Source organism: Bipolaris sorokiniana (genome assembly GCF_000338995.1).
Source record: "Bipolaris sorokiniana ND90Pr unplaced genomic scaffold COCSAscaffold_5, whole genome shotgun sequence".
NCBI classification, from domain to species: Eukaryota; Fungi; Ascomycota; class Dothideomycetes; order Pleosporales; family Pleosporaceae; genus Bipolaris; species Bipolaris sorokiniana.
Window position 1 is genome coordinate 219,012 of NW_006911899.1, and position 17,749 is coordinate 236,760.

Sequence of the window (17,749 nt, forward strand, 5' to 3'; positions counted from 1 at the left end):
CCAACTACATCCATACGACCACAAACCCGCACTACCACCGCCCTTTGTCCCGTACATCTCCTCACCGCGCCAATGGATCTGGGCGACGCAGAAAACTCTCCGTGGGGCGGTACATATCTCCTCGCTTGCCCGTAATCGTGGCATCTTACTGATACGCTTTCTAGATGTGCCCTCGCAATCCAGCCCTGCGCCCGGTGCCTCCAAGCAGCTGGGCCACGACGATGCCCCCCCAGACGCCTCGTCTACAACCACAACTACCCTCACCGTCGATACCCCCCCTTCGACTGCCTCTGCACCGCGCTCTCCTGCAGGCCGTGGCCCCCGGCGGCGGCCCCATGGCGTGCAGTCGACCAAGCTGGAGGCCGTCGAAGATCCGCTGGGCCCTCTGGGAGCACCAACACCGTCGCCTGGCCTCGAGCCCGTTGCTCCCCCAGCACCGCCCCAGAAAGAGGCTGCTGCTCGCGGTACCCGACCAGCAGGGGCAGCATCAGCTTCTTCTTCATTGCGCGGCATGATGGACTCGGTCGACCTTGATGACAACGACCAGGACCAGCTGCGCGCCTCACAAGGGGCACGGCTGCCTCCACCCGTCCAGGCTCCGTCCCACCCCGCGCCCCAGCGCCAGACACAGCCCAGCGTCAGCGTCGAACAGGCGGCGAAGCCCTCATTTTCAATTTCTGTGGGCGACCCGCACAAGGTTGGCGACCTCACCAGCTCCCACACCGAGTACTCCGTCACGACCAAGACAACATCCAAAGGCTATCGCAACCCCGAGTTTACAGTCTCTCGCCGCTACCGCGACTTCCTCTGGCTCTACAACCAGCTGCACAACAATAACCCCGGTGTCATCATCCCTCCACCCCCAGAAAAACAAGCCGTCGGTCGCTTCGACGCCGATTTTGTCGAGTCTCGCCGTGCTGCTCTGGAGCGCATGCTAAACAAGTCGGCTGCACACCCTGTGCTGCAACATGATGGCGATCTGAAGCTGTTCCTCGAGAGCGAGGCCTTCAATATGGACATCAAGAACAAGGAACGCAAGGATCCCGGTTTGGGAGAGAACAAGGGCATGTTCGGCTCCATGCTTGGCAGTAGCTCTGGCAAGTTTATTGAGCATGACGATGTACGTTTGCCCAGCCCCCTGCACTCATTCGGTACTGACGCTATTCTAGTGGTTCCATGACCGGAGGGTCTATCTCGATGCGCTCGAAGCTCAACTCAAGGCTCTGCTTAAGGCAACCGACACCGTTGTTTCCCAACGAAAAGGTCTGGCTGAAGCGTGTGGTGATTTTTCGGCTTCCCTGCATTCCTTGTCTGCTGTCGAGTTGTCGCCTGCCCTGTCTAGACCCCTCGACAGCCTATCCGACATCCAGATCCGTATCCGTGAACTCTACGAACGTCAAGCCCAACAGGATGTTCTCACCATGGGCATTGTCATAGACGAGTATATTCGCTTGATTGGCTCGGTCAAAACCGCGTTCCAGCAGCGACAAAAATCCTACCATTCATGGCATTCTGCTGAGCAAGAGCTGCAGAAGCGAAAGGCAACTCAGGATAAGCTTCTGAGACAGGGTAGATCACAGCAGGATCGTTTGAACCAACTCAGCGCAGATGTTGCCGATGCCGAGCGCAAGGTGCATCAAGCGAGACTGCTCTTCGACGACATGGGACGACTCATGCGCAGCGAACTGGAGCGGTTTGAGAGAGAAAAGGTGGAAGACTTCAAATCAGGAGTGGAGACGTTCTTGGAGAGTGCGGTAGAAGCGCAAAAGGAGGTATGTTTGCCTTTCGTCTCAATACTGGACCTTGCTAATTATTACACTAGCTCATCGAGATCTGGGAGACTTTCCTGATGCAGTTGGACACAGATGAAGGAGAAGGATTCTCTCTGCCTGCTGGTGTCGTTGCTTCACCCACTACCGACAAGGCATCAAACCATGCGCCGGCTCATCAAGACTCGGAGGAAGCCGAAGAAAACAATCAAGGTGTCTCGAGCGCCCAAGCCTAAGTAGATGTTTATACACATCTTGTCGTCAATATGCTACGACTGAAGTGGTCAATCTGCCATACTTTCGGCAAGCAAAATATAAAGTAGATTTTTGAGCTGTTAAATGGTTGGAATGGCCCCCGAGTCGCACGCAGCAGGTTTACCAATTCCTTCAAAGATACCCAGTCTGTCTTCGCAATGGTTTCCTTGGTGGGCGGGTGCTATGATGTTGATAATGTAATGCAGATGCGGTAAACCAGTGTTTTGAAGTGCACGTCTTCATTATATGGTCCATGATACGTGTCGATTGACACAGGGCTTTACCGTTCTGATGGTACACTTGTTACATATGTACGCCTTGAGCTTTTGCCCCACCTTCACCTTACCCCACCACGATCACCAAATACGGACTCCTCTATGCGGTATTCCGAAGGACAACCATCAGATCCACTCTGTATCATGGGGGTCTTCGAATGAAGATGAAGAATGTAGTATTGCCAAGAACTTTTTGAGACCTGTGTTTACGTTGCCCCGTCTGTGTCCCGTACGTATGCGGGGTCAGCCGCCCAAACCGTCGATAACGTGCTAACAAAACAGGCGCCGGCAAAAGAGCAGCACCGCGTGCCCCAATTCCGGCCCGGCTAATTTGTTTCTTAGTTTACCTATAGATAATAGAGCTGGTGTCCTCATCTGCATTCAAGAAAAAAGCAAGCAAGATATAGCGTGTTTGTACAACAGCAAAGATGCCATTAGTAAGGAATCCGATTCTGCCAGGGTTCAATGCGGATCCGTCGGTACTAAGGGTTGGAGATGATGGTATGCTAATCTCTTAATTGATTTTTTGGGAAGTACGATGAACTAACGAGATGGTGTAGTAAGTGCGAGATCCAATCCAAAGACTATGCATTCCAGGACTATACCAGGGCATGCACTAAACGAATTGGCGGTATTAGTACTACATCGCCACCTCGACGTTCGAATGGTTTCCTGGCGTACAGATCCACCACTCAAAGGACCTTGCCAACTGGGACCTCGTTACCCGTCCGTTGACCAGAAAGAGTCAGCTGGATATGCGCGGTGACCCGGACAGTTGTGGTACGTCTTTCCACTCAACCCTCACTACCCCTAATTGAGCCTGGAATAACACATCTAAAAAGGTGTATGGGCCCCCTGTTTAACCCATGACGGCAAGAAATTCTGGCTTGTATACACAGATGTCAAGCGCAAGGATGGCTCATTCAAAGACAACCCCAATTACATCGTTCATGCCGACAAGATCGAAGGCCCATGGTCTGATCCTATTTACGTCAATTCTTCTGGATTTGACCCCTCACTGTTCCACGATGACGATGGAAAGAAATGGTTTATGAATATGCTTCAGGATCATCGGAGGCGTCCACAATTCTTTTCTGTTAGTCTTCCGCCCAAATTTACAAGTCCTCGCTGAAAACAATGCTAACGCTACATGTTCCACATTCAAGGGCATCAGAATGCAACAATGGGACGAGAAAACCGAAAAACTTGTTGGACCCCGGAAGACCATTTTCCCTGGTTCAGATCTTGGTCTTCCAGAAGGACCCCATCTGTACAAGAGAAACGGCTGGTACTACCTTTTAACTGCAGAGGGAGGCACTGCATATACCCATGCTTGCACTCTTGCTCGATCGCGTGATATATGGGGTCCGTACGAACTGCATCCGCAAAAGCACATCATCACTTCGAAAGATGCGCCGCTGGCTGCCCTGCAACGAGCAGGTCACGGAGACATCGTCGACACGCCAGACGGCAAGACGTACATCGTACATCTGACAGGACGCCCAACTACGCAAGCGCGTCGCTGCGTGCTCGGACGGGAGACAGCGATTCAAGAGGCCTACTGGGACAAGGATGACTGGCTGTACGTGAAGAACGGACCTGTGCCATCTCTCTACGTGGATCTACCTGCAGAGCGCGATGACACAGCATACTGGTCCCCGCAACACTACGACTTCACCAGCACCGACACGCTGCACAAGGATTTCCAATGGCTCCGCACCCCCGAGCCCGAGCGCATCTTCCGCCTATCAAAAACGGGGCTGCAGCTCACAGGCCGAGAGTCCATCGGCTCCTGGTTCGAACAAGCACTCGTCGCCCGCCGTCAGACGCACTTCTCCTACGATGCCGAGACCGTGGTGGACTTTGCTCCAGACGACGAGCGCACGTTTGCAGGATTAACGGCATATTACTGCCGCTTCAACTTCTTCTATCTAACCGTCACTGCACATTCTGATGGTAAACGCGAGTTGCTGCTCATGAGCTCAGAAGCTTCGTGGCCTGATGGCAATCTCAAAATGCCGTTTCCCGAGCCTGTTTCGATTCCGCAGGAGGGCAAAGTCAGGTTGGCGCTTAGTATCAGAGGCCCGCGGCTGCAGTTCAAGTACGCGCTTGAGGGCGAGAAGGAACTGAAGGATATTGGGCCAGTGTATGATGCGTCGATCTTGAGTGACGAGTGTGGTGGTCATCAAGCGTGAGTTTTCGTCTACCTCATTCAGTCTAGAGATGAAAGACAGATTGGCTAACCTTTGGCAGACACGGCAGTTTTACAGGCGCATTTGTAGGCGTCGCAGCATCGGACATGAATGGCACAGAGAAGGTAGCGCAGTTTGATTACTTTACCTACACACCCGTCCACCACAGTTCGGACCGGTACGATGTTTGAGCTACTCCATATATCCATATGGAAGGAATCCCCTTTTTTCCTTCGCGATAAACGCTTCACACCCTTGAGATACCTGAAAAGATCAAAAGAAATCCTTCCATCGAGTCATATCCTTGAATCCCCCTTGTCTGATAACCACATGCCGCTTTCCCGTCTACATACATACGCTCTACCAAACACGTTTTCCCACCCCCTTCCCAACCCCCCCTTCTCTCTCCTTTTTCCCCGACTCGGCACCGCCAAACAAGGATCTTATTACTCGATACGTCCGCATCTCCGCATCGCGGGCATCGCGAAGGACGAGGAAGGGTAAAAAAGAAACGCAGGTGTAGTTTGCTGTGCTATACCCAAGCCTCCGAGCGCTGATCCCCAATCTCTTTTGTCGTGCCTGGCATGCTTGGCTGAGGCAGCAGGTGCATGAGGGTGGACTCCACGTTTTTTGGGGCGGGGGCCGCCAGAGGAGCGTTGATACGGGCGTGACGCTTGAGGGGTTTCAGCCTCATGAGGGGAAAGAAGGGTGAGGTTGCACTAGCCACCTTTTTCGTGCCTTAGGGACAACATCAACCAGGTAAGCGATTTTGACATTGTTTTTTTTCTTGACAGCGGCACGGTTTTCTCTTGGCTAGTATGATATTTTTTTCAACGGCAATTAGAAAACCTAATAGTTAGTATGTATGCAAGGCGATTTTTTTTCCCTTGACAATTTCGTGCATACAAATGTGCAAGCGCAATCATGCACATTTAGATGCTTAAGGAGCGCAACTATGCCCATGAACCAAACGCGCACTCCCCCTTCCACTATGATTCTCTGTTTCCGTTCGCGCTCTAGTCAATGGGAAAGGCCAAGCTTGAGGCTTGCGCATACGCATTTGGCGTGGTGATCAACCTGGGAAATTTAATGTCAGGCTTGCCATGTTAGCGGCTATCTTGTAGTTTCCACCCCGTTCCCCCGTCACAGATATCCGGCTGTACGGGTGCCCTACGTCTCAGGCTGGTTTCACAACACGGCCGCAACAACCTGACTACATATATTCAAACCCACAGGCAAGGCAATGAACATTTTCGAAAAGGTTCAAACCGCTCTTCAACGGCTTTCCGCTGGTTCGTCTTTTGTGTCTATTTTGTTTTTTATTCGTTAATTCGATTCTTTATTTTTTGCTCGCGTTGTAAATAGCAGTCAGCTTCTGGGAGGCCACTGCACAACCGTTCGACCAAAAGCACCCTTTCGACCATATATATTTTATTACCTTTGTTTTTCGTACCGACACAATATGTGGGCACCAAACCGCACGAAGCCATCACCTCACCGCACACCTTCTATTGTTTCCATCGCCTCTGTACAATCTGCAACCCGGCCGTTGTCAGTACACTCGCCCAAAATGAACTCGATGCCCCCGATGCCTCAGCAGCAGCAAATGCCACAAATGCCGCAGTTGCAGGCTGAACCCCCGAACTACGATTCAGATGCCTACTCCGACTTGGGTTCCGATGATGAGCAAGACTATCCTTCCAGGATGAACAACCCAGCACCACTTGCGTGGAACAGGCCCCAAGCTGGATCTCCCGCCAACCTCATGGCACAGAAGATGCAGGTTCAAGCCCAAGTCCAGGCCCATGATGTGCCTCCTCAAACGACAAACCTTCAGTTCCACAACCAGCCGAGGCTACAGCAACGACCTGTGGATGACGATGCCACATCGAGATCCTCAACGCTGGACGGCGAGGAAGACGACACCTACTCTTTGAAAAAGCAACCAGTACCACCGCCTGTGCTTAAGATGAGCAAGATGAGCATCGAGAATGAGAAGCCTGCGCCTCCTCCCCCAGTACCTCACGTCCCTGGCCCTCTCGAGTCGCAGCTCGCGGCCCTCATGTCCAAGCTCATTCACATTGAACAAGCCAACCCTGTTGCATCCGTCACCCCCGAGGAGTTCCTGGAGATGAAGAACCGTCTGAAAGCGCTTGAAGAAGAGAAGAAGGTCTGGTGGAAGCGCCACGAAGCCATCTGGAGTCTCCGAGACGAGGATGTCGAGAACAACATCAAGATCCGAGTAAGTTCATCATCCAAAACCCTATCCAATACCTACTTGCTAACAAGCCATAGGGCATGCTCGCTAAAGCCCGCCGCGAACTCGAAGCCACCCAAAAACTCCGCGACGAAGACCTCCTTAACGTGCAAATCGTGCGCAGCAAGCTCGCCGAGAAGACTCGAGAGCTAGAACGTCTCCAAGCGCAATCCCCCGCCGGCCGCATCAGCCCCAACCGGCCGCGCATGTCCAGCTTTCTCGAGAGGCGCGACACTACAGACCTTTTTACTGCAGCCAAGATCGCGGCCCTCGAACAGCGCGCGCTCGAGCTTGAAAAGCGCAACTCCGATCTCGTCCAGCAACTCGGCGCCTCGCAGAACGGCGGCATCGACCACCTCAACCGCACGACGGCGCATCAGGCCTGGAAGGGCACGGTGACGGATCTCGAGGCCAAGATTCGCTCTCAGGAGGCCGAGCTTCAGCGGTTACGAGCAGGTGGTGGTGCGGGTGCAGGTGCTGCTGCTCCAACCCAATGGGATTTTCAGAGGTTGGAGAATCTGATGGAGGAACATGCTAATTATCGGGAGGATGTGGGGGTAAAGATGCAGGCGTTACGGAGTGAGAAGGAAGCGCTGATGAGGGATTTGCATCGCAAGGAGAATGATTGTCATGTTCTTGAGCAGAAGGTGCGGTCGCTGCAGAGGAGGTCGGGTGTAATGTAAATAGGTTGGTGAGTGGAAGGGTGGTATGAGGTGTGTGTCTTCTACATAGAAGAGAGAGAGAGGTAGTTTTCTTCTTGAGGTGGTGGTAGTGTTTTTGGTGCTCCTAGCTTTGCGCTAGTAGAGGCGAATATCAATATCGTTGTCTTTCTACTTCAAGTCCGATCTTGCATGCGACGTTTGGCGATGTGAAGAAACGGAGAGTGGCAGTGCGTGGGGCGGTCGAGACGTAGCTGTGGGGTTGGGGCTTGACCAGCCGGGTGCTAGCCACGTACTAACTTTGCAAGCGTAGATGTTGTTATTGTTTGTTTGTTTGTTTTTTGAACAACTGCAAGACTTGGCCTAAGGCGATATTGTGAAGAGATCCAAAGCATGGAGTCGCGGCGGAGGTCAATGAAGTAGTGTTGTGTAAGAGGCTCGCACGTGATGGCAGTTAGCACGTCTACCAACCATCAACAATGTTACACGTGATATTACCGACTAGTTCTCCCTATTAAACATTAGACGCGTCTGATACCAATCAGACCATGGGTGTAGTGTACGTGATTCTACCTGATACACAACTTATCCGAGAGCCCCGTCCAACAGTGACTTCATTGCTGATCCTGTGGCCCCAGCTCATCCCCACTATCTCGGACCGTGCCTGGGAAACATCGTCATTGTATGCAAGCCAGGCAATTAGTACAACAAATTTCCCTGCCAGGTTTTGAATCCGATCAACATGACAATGACACGTTACGCTGTTGCGCGCAGCATTAAAAGGGCACCAGCCTCACCTGTTTGTCCAGGTACGGCTCGCACCGCAGCCACACTTTCACCATGCAGTCGGCTCTTGTGTCGCTCCTCGTCGCTGCCAACGCGCTAGGCGTATCCGCAGGCTCTTCCTCCTCGTCCTCCTTTGATCCTTTGCGCCATCTGACTGGCATTGCACCATACTTTGAGGATCCACAGGGCGACCCAAAACCACCCCAGGGATGCAATGTCACACGTGCGTCATACCTCATCCGTCATGCCGCCATTTACGCGAACGACTTTGATTACGAGGAGTACATTGAGCCTTTTACCGACAAGCTGAAGAATACCACTGCCAATTGGCGCAGCGCAGGCCCGCTGGAATTTCTCGCCAGATGGCAATCGCCTATTACTGATGAGGAGCTCGAGGACCTGACGTCCATTGGCCGGCTTGAGTCGTACAAGCTGGGTGTTGATGTTCGCCTGCGATACCCATCCTTCAAGGACCCCAAGAGCGTGTGGACGTCGACGGCCGAGAGGACAGAGCTCAGCACGTCTTCCTTTATTGATGGCCTTGTCGCTGATAGCAACGGCACAAAGCTCGTCCCTGTGCGCGAGGATGCTGCTAGAGGTGCGGATTCTCTGACACCCTACAAGGGCTGCCCCAAGTACAGCTCTTCTTATGGTAGTGATCAGTCGTCGGTATGTATAACATCGCAAATTATATGATCGCGACTAATTCCATACCCAGGAATACCAAAAGATCTACACCAAGCCCATTATAAGCCGTTTGAATGACTATGCGCCCAATTTCAACTTCACAGCCAGCGACATTGTCGGCATGCAGCAGTTGTGCGGCTACGAAACCGTTATCCGTGGCTCATCTCCTTTCTGCTCTCTTGATCTCTTCTCTCAAGACGAGTGGCTTTCGTTCGAGTACATGAACGACATCATGTACTTTTACAACAGTGGATATGCAAGCGAGGAGCTCGCTGGCACTCTGGGATTCCCCTGGCTCAACGCTTCTGCCAACGTGCTGCTCTCCGATGATGCCGACCAAGATCTTTACGTCTCTTTCACTCATCGCGAGCTGCCTCCCACGGTCGCTGTAGCAATGGGCTTGTTCAACAACAGCGCTTACTCCGGAGTCAACAACCCGAACGCGACAATGCCTCTTGACAGGCCGAACCACGGCCGAGTCTGGCGCTCATCACGGATCCTGCCTTTCCTGTCCAACTTCGCCATCGAGAAGATGACGTGTGACAGCTATGGTTTCGATGCAGGTGAGTATTTCCGGGTACTCGTGAACAAGGATCCGCAGCAATTGGCCTGCGGGGATGGACCAGGGGAGAGTTGCTCAAAGGCCGCATTTGAAGACTTTATTCAAGAGAAGAAGACTCGCTTTGGCGGCTTTACGGAATTCTGTGAGCCAGAGTATAAGAACTCGACCGATGTGCTTAGCATTTACGGTGGAGACGACTAGTGTTGTATATATTGTGTAATTCTAATGTAATGGTCATGACTCGTTTATCTCTGCCTAGATCTGACAGCTTGGTGCACCGCATGTGTGGTTTGCAAACGCCATCTTCCTTGGCTGCCAAGTCTCATCAAGTCCTTAGTTAGCTGCGAAACCTTGTGACCACGCGCGGGGTGTGATCTCACCGGCATCCGTAGTGGCCGAGGTCAATCACGCCACAGCTTTGCATTGAGAAGCTGCTTTGATAACGATTGCTGAAATAATTCAAAATATCCTCACGCTCGAGGGTTTATTTGGGAAAGTTTCGTCGGCAAGGATTGTAGTCTATAGTTCGTGTAGCCAGACTGCAGCTCCATACCCAATTGAACCATGTGCATGCGCCCGCCCGACATTCACCAAAAAGCGCAACCACGCTTTCTTTGGCACAGCACCCCCCGTTTCAATCCAACAACAATAAGCATTTCCACATGCCAAAGACGCAATGCCGAAACGAATGCCTGCATACATGACTAGCTGTTGTTAAATTGATTTTGTGTATACGTCATGACTTGGTGAAGCGATCCAGGAATACCCGAGCGGGAACAAATGGTGTGGCGCGACTTTCTTCCTTCACGTACGCGCTGCAACGATTCCTTTCTTTTACCCAACACCCCCTTCTCTGCTATTTGCAAACCCCGGTTCGTTTCGTTGTCGACCTGCAAAGTCTATCCACTGGAGAGAGAAAGGCCCACACATTGAACCAAAAGAAATAAAGGAATAAACAGTAATAAGAGATGGGAGACTACAAGGCAGCGAGCGCGACGGGCCCGAGCGTTGTTATCGTCGGCGCGGGAGCTGGAGGCGTGGCCCTCGCCGCGCGTCTGGCCGCTGCAGGCTGCAAAGTGACGGTTGTAGAAAAGAATGAGTTTTCCGGTGGACGCTGCAGTTTGATTCACCGCCGAGGATATGTATGTTTTTCTTTCCAATCTATATAACCAATTTTGGGCGATTGAACGAAACCAACTGAACTGTAATTGAACTGAACAAAAAACAAAAACAAAAGCTGATAAATAATAACCCAAAAAAACAGAGATTCGACCAGGGCCCGAGCTTACTGCTTCTACCTCGCTTTTTCCACGAGACGTTTGAGGATCTGGGGACTTCGCTTGAGGGAGAAGGGGTTAAGCTGGTCAAATGCAATCCCAATTACAAGGTGCATTTTCATGATGATACGGCGTTTACGCTGTCGACGGACATTTCCGTCATGAAAGAGGAGATTGAGCGGTTTGAGGGCACGGCGGGGTTTGAGCGCTATCTATCTTTTCTACAGGAGAGCCATCGCCACTACGAGGTTTCGGTCATTTATGTATTACGGAGAAACTTTTACTCGCTGCTGAGCATGGCACGCTTGGACTTTTTGCTGCATTTGATTGAGCTGCATCCGTTTGAGAGCATTTGGTACCGGGCGAGCAAGTACTTTTGGACGGAGAGGCTGAGGAGAGTTTTTACGTTTGCGAGTATGTACATGGGTATGAGTCCGTTTGATGCACCCGGGACGTACAGTTTGTTGCAGTACACCGAGCTAGCAGAGGGTATCTGGTATCCAATTGGTGGTTTCCACAAGGTAACAGGTACTGTACTAGAAAACATTGATCATGTATACTGACCTTTTTCTAGGTGATTGAGAAACTTGTGGATGTAGGCCAACGCCTAGGCGTCGAATACATGTTCGACAGTCCCATCAGCAAGATTACACTGTCAGAAGACGGAAAGCGCGCAACAGGCATCGAATTCGAAGACAAGAGCAAAGCACCCCTAACCGCAGACATAGTCGTCTGCAACGCCGACCTAACCTACGCATACAACAACCTCCTCCCCGCATCCTCCATGTCCCGCTCTCTCCTCAAACGCGAAGCCTCGTGCTCAAGCATATCCTTCTACTGGGCGCTAGACCGCCAATTCCCCGAACTCAGCGCACACAACATCTTCCTCGCGGAGGAATACCGCGACAGTTTCGACAGCATCTTCAAAAAGCACCTCATCCCCGACCAACCCAGCTTCTACGTCAACGTCCCCTCGCGTGTGGACCCCTCGGCCGCACCTCCAGGTTGCGACTCCATCGTCGTCCTCGTCCCCGTCGGCCACCTGCAAGGCTCCACCACCGACGCCCACAAGGGCTCCAAGCACACCGCGGGTCTAACACAAGACTGGGACTCAATGGTCGCATCCGCCCGCGACACCATCCTCCGCACCATGGAAGCCCGTCTGAAAATCAACCTCGCACCCCACATCGTCGACGAAGTAATCAACACACCTCCCACCTGGAAATCCCGCTTCAACCTCGACCGCGGCGCCATCCTAGGCCTCAGCCACTCCTTCTTCAACGTCCTGAGTTTCCGCCCCAAAACCAAACACTCCTCCATCAACAACTTGTACTTTGTAGGTGCGAGCACGCATCCCGGCACGGGCGTCCCGATTGTGCTTGCTGGCGCCAAAATCGTAACCGAGCAGATTCTGACGGGGTTGGGCCAGGGACACAGGATTCCGTGGGGCAAAGCGAAGAGTGATCGTAGAGTGGGGTCGAATAGTCCGCTGGATCGCGTGCAGCATGGGCCGTATTTGAGTTGGCTGGTTTGGATCTTGATTAGTGTTTTTATGACGGTTGTGGCGATGGGGGGCGTGGGGACGCTGAGGTATCAGAGGGGTGAGGGGTTGAAGGGGGATTGGTAAAGGGGGGATTGGTTGTGTTCGTGATTTTGTAGACGAGGCATGTGTGGAAAGTTAGATAATGTTTGTATATGTCTACGCATCTTATATATATATATCGTATGGCTGTATTTTTCTATACGCATCACATGACATAAAATCACGAATCATTCGAATGGGTAGCTATAGACAAGTTATATGTTGTAACGAGTGACTGGTTGATTAAGAACTTCTTACTGGTATCGTAAAAGACAAACTCATATACGCATTTCCACTCCCCTTTCCACCACATCCATGATTACATTAAAATTACCTTCCCCCACCATCACAACATTACTAACATCATCCTCAAACAACAAGAGACAAACGACATACATACGATATCGTGCACACCAAGCACACAACACAAGGGGTATCTTCGCCATCGCAAAGCGCAGATTCTCTCTCTCTCTCTCTCTCTTAAACGGTAGTAGTAGCAGGCGCCGGGCCGTCGTGAGGCGGGTTAACAACATTCTGACCATTGTGGGCAGCAGCGTCCTTGGCGCGCTTCTCCTGGAGCATAGTGTCGTCGTTGTAGTCGCGGATCTGGAGGCCGAGGCGAGCTGGGTCGATGTTGCGGTGGCCCCAGAGGAGGAGGGCACCGAAGACGGGCTTGGCGAGGAAGTCGAGGACGCCGTAGAAGACGGCTTCGCTATCGGGGGCGATGACGTTGCTATTTGGGATTCGGTTAGTAAGGAGTAGGTTTGAAAGGGAGGATGGTAGATAAAGGGAACGTACCCGCCCTCGCTGAGACCCCAGGCAATTGGGTACAGGATCCAGAGGAATGCGGTGAGAGAGCCACACATCAAAAAGGTGCGCTCGACGTCGCGGCCGAAGGTCTTGGAGTGAATGCGAGCTTCCCAGGTGAGCTGGAAGACAATATAGAAGAGAGCGACGCAGCCTATGGTTGTGTGTTAGTCAATCACATGACTTGCTATCGAAAGGGAGAGTGATAGAATTCTTACCAAAGACAAAGAATGGCCACTTGTAGATACTCTGAATGAGAGCGCCCATCAAGCCAGTCACGATCATGATTTCATCGACGAGGATGACCCAGAGAATGGTGGGCCATGGCATACCGGCGGTAAGCAGCAAGTCCATGAGAAGCAGAGGCGTAGTGATGAACCAGTCCACATAACGAGCATAGTAGACGGCGCGGTAGGTACCACGAACGACTGGGTCGCTGCGGCGGAACTCGACCTCGATAGGCGTGAATCCGAGATTGGCGCCCATGGTGAAGTAGGCAATGGCTGCAACAAAGACGACACCACTGGTGATGTAGTGGAAGAGTCGGTTGCGGCGCTCAACACGGTACGACATGGCTGCGAAGACGAAGCCCGCCACAGTCATGACAGCACAGATGGCAAAGTAGAAGTTGGAGCCATGGGTGGTCAAGCCAATGTCTGCGGTGCGGCCGTTGACAGTGTTGCCTAAGACGATTTGTTAGGCCAAAGATGTTACTTGTTTTAACTCGCAGTAGTACCGCAAGCTCATGAAAAGGAGCGGCGAGTTGCGAAATGGTATGTCTACATACCATTGTATTTGAACACATCGTTTCTGCGTTCAAGCTGCATTGTGAAAAAGTACAGTGTCTTGCAGGTACACAAGAGCCAACTCTGCAATCGCCTTTTTCTTATATTTGGTTCTGATACCAAGAGACTTTACTGAACTCTGGAGGATGATCAAGCAATCCCTTATACAGGCGCGACCCTCGAACTATATCTCTTGTCGCCTGACCATGTCTGCCCACGTCTGTAATGCCATCATGCCGTCATGCCGTCAGTTTGTCATTGCTGCGATCCGCAGACGTTTTTCTCTTCGTTATCCATGACGACATTGCAGCACCTAGAACTGGTCGCACCACACCTTCATGTCAGTGCTCCTCCAATCGCAGCGCTGACTAACGGGCCAGCAGCCTAGGGCAGCAGGGCGAGAACGGTAGAAAGCTGCGACGTTGGATGATCTCGTCAACTGCGGGAATTTTTATGAAGACTTGGCTGTAGCGTCCCCCGCTTTGATGGCCATTGTTTGAGTGGTTCGTTAGCCATTGTGTCGTGCTTGGGTGCAGAGATCAACGTCGTGATGGCCTCGAGGGGCAAGGAAGACATGGGCGATGGGCGAGAACTGAGAGTATTTCGACGACTTGGCCGTGGCATTCATGGCCCGCGGACAGCAGCTTGAATGGCTGGAGCGGCGTTATGTTCGGTCATACTGAGGGCGATTAACGTCGTGGTATGACTGCTAGCGTCCGACGCTTCCGCATCGCGCCAACCCCACTTCCCACCGTCACGCCACTCATTTTTAAGCTTTATAGTGCTGATCTCACAAGCTTACTTCGACATCGACGTCGGCCAGACGTAGGTATCCCTTAGTCACTTTGAGATGAGATTTACGTCACCTGCATTGATTCGTCCCGCCCATCTCGCCCATCTCAACCACCACGGCTAGGCTGGGCTGAACTAATGGGACTAGATTGGTCTGGCTGCTATTCTCGCCGGGAGATCAACAGGTTGGCCTGCCCTGTCAGAGGTATACATGCATACATGACTGCTATGCAAGGCTGGTGTTACTGGCCATGTGCCACCTCAGCCCCTGCACATGTCTTCCCACGATCGATCAGAAACACGGTGTGCATGTACATGTACATCCCACTACACCCATACTTTGTAGCTATGCACATTCAAAGCAAACAACCCGTTGACCAAGATGGAATTAGACATTAGTTTGACATGCTCGCAACCAGGCTGGCGCTGCCAGTAGCGCACATCTCTCTAACCTATGTGTGTATGCATCTATGTACATATGTATGAATGCCTGAACACTGAAATAAACCCAATCCCTCACCTGACTAGCCAAGATAACTAACAAGAGCCTTCTGCAAGTGACTCCATCGGGTATCACATACCATCTCTGTCTCGCACCTGAGCTTTTCAACTTGCCGTTGCTTTGCAATGTCTTCTTCGGTAAACCAGTTGCCGTGCAGACCATACGGTATCCTCGTTCCAAGCTGAACCTTGCAAACAACTGTCTGCATGTCCCGGGCATCCAAGACCCATAGCTCGCTGATAGCATCTGGCCTGCACTCGCCTTCTTCGTCCAGCTGATCTTCATTAAACACATAGAAGAGGAGGTACCCGTCCAATTCATCCGAGTCTGAGTCATCGGCAACGGCCTTTTTCGATGCCTTGCGGGGTACAAACTTGGCTTCTTGGCCAAAGTGCTGCGGGGGCAGTCGGAATGCCTTGATCGAGTCTTTGGGATCGGCTGATGCAAGAATCTCGTCGATTGACCGATTGTCGACACATCCGGTAATCGATTCCGGGGCAGTATGCTGGGCATGCCTGAGGAGACCTTGGACGTCTATTCTCACCAACACATCAATCTTCGTAGCCTTGCCCAAAGCGGCGCCAAATGACTCGTCCGAGGTGCTACACCCATAAATGTAGCGTGCGCGTACCATCTCCGTGGCTGGCGATACTGTAGGAAACTCAAACGGAATTGCTGATAGTGCAAACTGGTGAGTAATGGTGTTCTTGGAGCCAGATTCCAGCGAGAAGCGGTAATAGTATAAGCGGCACTGCTCTTCGTCGTCGTAGGAAATTGGTATGTTGGAAGCCATTGATGAAGAACCCGGGCCAAACGTTGATGCGTTTGGCCTTAGCAAGGGAGTCGATTCCTCGATGAAAGACTTTTCAGGGTCTTTGTCGTCTTCATCGCTGTTATACTTTGCAAAGAAAGACATTGGCTTGCTCTTTGATTTATCCTTATGTTTTGGATGCGGCGGTGGTTCAATATTACCGGCACTGAAGACCAAAGATGCCGAAGTCAGGCGACAAGCAAGCAAGTTGACAGCTGCGACCTCGTTGTTGCTGTCATACTCATCCCAGGTATTGGCTGTATGGAGAATACAGCAGCCTTCCGTTTCGAACCAACGAACCAACTCGGGATGTCGACGAGGAAACACGCCGAACCGAGCCGGCTTCTCGGGCTCATACACGACGACTGGCTTATTCTTTGCCAGATTGAGGGGAGTTAGGGAGAGCGGCATATCAAGAATGACAGTGTGATGTCTCGCAACACCAAAGTCATGCATAAGCCGTCCGCCGGAGCACCCGGGGACTGGAGCATTGACGATGGCTTTTGCTTCGTAATCAGTCCGACTTGTAGACGAGCCCTCTGCTGGGAGCAATGAGTAGTGGACGTAGGGCGCCACGAAGTTGCAGTGAAAGAGAACCAGCTCGTCTGTCACTTTGTCCACTTTTGGGTGGCCAGTCGTCCATTCCCTCATCCAGCTGAGCAAGCCCGTGCTGCCAAACGCTTCACGCTTCTCATTGCAACTTTGGTGGTCGTCATCTTCCAAGGCGGGTTCGCCCTCAGCGGTGTTTCCATTGAACCAGCCCACAGTCTCCAGACCTGGCAACGTGATGCGCATTGGTGGCCCGCTCTCGCAGGTTGCTAGAGCACGTCCGTCATGGTACAATATGCTCGTGTTTGCAACACTGATTCGCTTGATGACACTGGCCGACCCAGAGATATGGGTCCATAGTACAACAAGGACAGTGCGGAATATCCGCCAGAGAATCCACAAAAGGCTGGATGCGGGGTTGACCAGGGTCGCAATGCTCGGCAGTATGGGCGTACGTAGTGCTGGATTCTGGACGGCGGTGAGGTAGACGTCTGTAAGGATGAACTGGTTGACAAAGTTGACAATGGGCTTGGTCGGGTCCATTGGCGAACGACTGAACCAGACGCCCGAGAGCATACCATCGCCGTCGAACCAATGCGCTTCACGTCCCAGGTCGGCATTGGTCACAGGGTTTCCGCCATTGCGGACATACATTCCCCCGAGTAGTTCTTCCGGAACATGTCCCGTCCATGAGACGGGCGTAGGTGGCCATGATTTGGTGACAGGCGCAAAGTTGCCAGACAGGTACCTGGCACGAGGTTAGACAGAGCTGGAGGAGCCGGGCGCGATGGGGCCTACGTACGGATGTCGTTTGGCGGGCTTGTTGGGCGGTCCAGACTTGGACATGGCGACGGTGGTTACCTTGGCGGCATTGGGCGGCTGCGTGGTGGGGTTTGTGTAGAGCAGAGTCGATGGTCAACGTCCTTGTATACAGCAGGGCGGACATTCACATGTCTGGCGATGTCACGCCGCGGAAGCAGAAACAACCCCTGGCTGGGCAGCGGGGTGGAGTGAGGGGCGCGAGTGGATGGCATGATGCAAGCACCTGTCAGAACCGGGATTTGCGGGTTGGCAGGTGGGAAAACCGGTGCTGTTGAAGAGATGGCGGGTGGTCGGTGGTGATGTCATGTTGAAGCTTGCACAGGAAGCTAGCCCGTTTTGGGCCACGTGCTTCCTGCATTGCCGGCGGTTGACTTTTGGGG

At 52.4% G+C, this 17,749-nt stretch overlaps 7 protein-coding genes across 7 annotated transcripts; 5 read left to right on the forward strand and 2 right to left on the reverse strand.

Annotated features, from left to right (window-relative positions):
- The first annotated feature begins 5 nt into the window (after nt 1-5).
- On the forward strand, nt 6-2,486 carry COCSADRAFT_35403 (uncharacterized protein). Its single transcript, XM_007700110.1, has 4 exons — nt 6-109; nt 165-1,120; nt 1,170-1,772; nt 1,823-2,486. The coding sequence occupies exons 1-4, from the start codon at nt 73-75 to the stop codon at nt 2,003-2,005; spliced, it is 1,779 nt and encodes a 592-aa protein (XP_007698300.1). The 5' UTR covers nt 6-72; the 3' UTR covers nt 2,006-2,486.
- A 241-nt stretch (nt 2,487-2,727) lies between these two features.
- On the forward strand, nt 2,728-4,682 carry COCSADRAFT_86501 (glycoside hydrolase family 43 protein; the record flags this gene model as incomplete). Its single annotated transcript, XM_007700336.1, has 6 exons — nt 2,728-2,800; nt 2,851-2,855; nt 2,938-3,079; nt 3,142-3,395; nt 3,466-4,490; nt 4,553-4,682. 6 exons carry the CDS (start codon nt 2,728-2,730, stop codon nt 4,680-4,682), a joined length of 1,629 nt encoding a protein of 542 aa, XP_007698526.1.
- Nucleotides 4,683-5,779: 1,097 nt separating this feature from the next.
- COCSADRAFT_35406 (uncharacterized protein) lies at nt 5,780-7,717 on the forward strand. Its single transcript, XM_007700111.1, has 2 exons — nt 5,780-6,733; nt 6,787-7,717. Exons 1-2 carry the CDS (start codon nt 5,954-5,956, stop codon nt 7,429-7,431), a joined length of 1,425 nt encoding a protein of 474 aa, XP_007698301.1. The 5' UTR covers nt 5,780-5,953; the 3' UTR covers nt 7,432-7,717.
- Nucleotides 7,718-8,222: 505 nt separating this feature from the next.
- Nucleotides 8,223-9,698, forward strand: COCSADRAFT_35409 (uncharacterized protein). The gene is made up of 2 exons (XM_007700112.1): nt 8,223-8,862; nt 8,912-9,698. Exons 1-2 carry the CDS (start codon nt 8,248-8,250, stop codon nt 9,641-9,643), a joined length of 1,347 nt encoding a protein of 448 aa, XP_007698302.1. The 5' UTR covers nt 8,223-8,247; the 3' UTR covers nt 9,644-9,698.
- A 579-nt stretch (nt 9,699-10,277) lies between these two features.
- On the forward strand, nt 10,278-12,463 carry COCSADRAFT_304602 (uncharacterized protein). The gene is made up of 3 exons (XM_007700337.1): nt 10,278-10,584; nt 10,707-11,240; nt 11,294-12,463. Exons 1-3 carry the CDS (start codon nt 10,411-10,413, stop codon nt 12,344-12,346), a joined length of 1,761 nt encoding a protein of 586 aa, XP_007698527.1. The 5' UTR covers nt 10,278-10,410; the 3' UTR covers nt 12,347-12,463.
- Nucleotides 12,464-12,781: 318 nt separating this feature from the next.
- Nucleotides 12,782-13,935, reverse strand: COCSADRAFT_25007 (uncharacterized protein; the record flags this gene model as incomplete). Its single annotated transcript, XM_007700060.1, has 4 exons — nt 12,782-13,034; nt 13,100-13,262; nt 13,327-13,791; nt 13,896-13,935. 4 exons carry the CDS (start codon nt 13,933-13,935, stop codon nt 12,782-12,784), a joined length of 921 nt encoding a protein of 306 aa, XP_007698250.1.
- Nucleotides 13,936-15,051: 1,116 nt separating this feature from the next.
- COCSADRAFT_35412 (uncharacterized protein) lies at nt 15,052-17,510 on the reverse strand. Its single transcript, XM_007700113.1, has 2 exons — nt 17,350-17,510; nt 15,052-17,295 (listed from the first exon to the last, which is right to left on the reverse strand). The coding sequence occupies exons 1-2, from the start codon at nt 17,391-17,393 to the stop codon at nt 15,210-15,212; spliced, it is 2,130 nt and encodes a 709-aa protein (XP_007698303.1). The 5' UTR covers nt 17,394-17,510; the 3' UTR covers nt 15,052-15,209.
- Nucleotides 17,511-17,749: the final 239 nt, after the last annotated feature.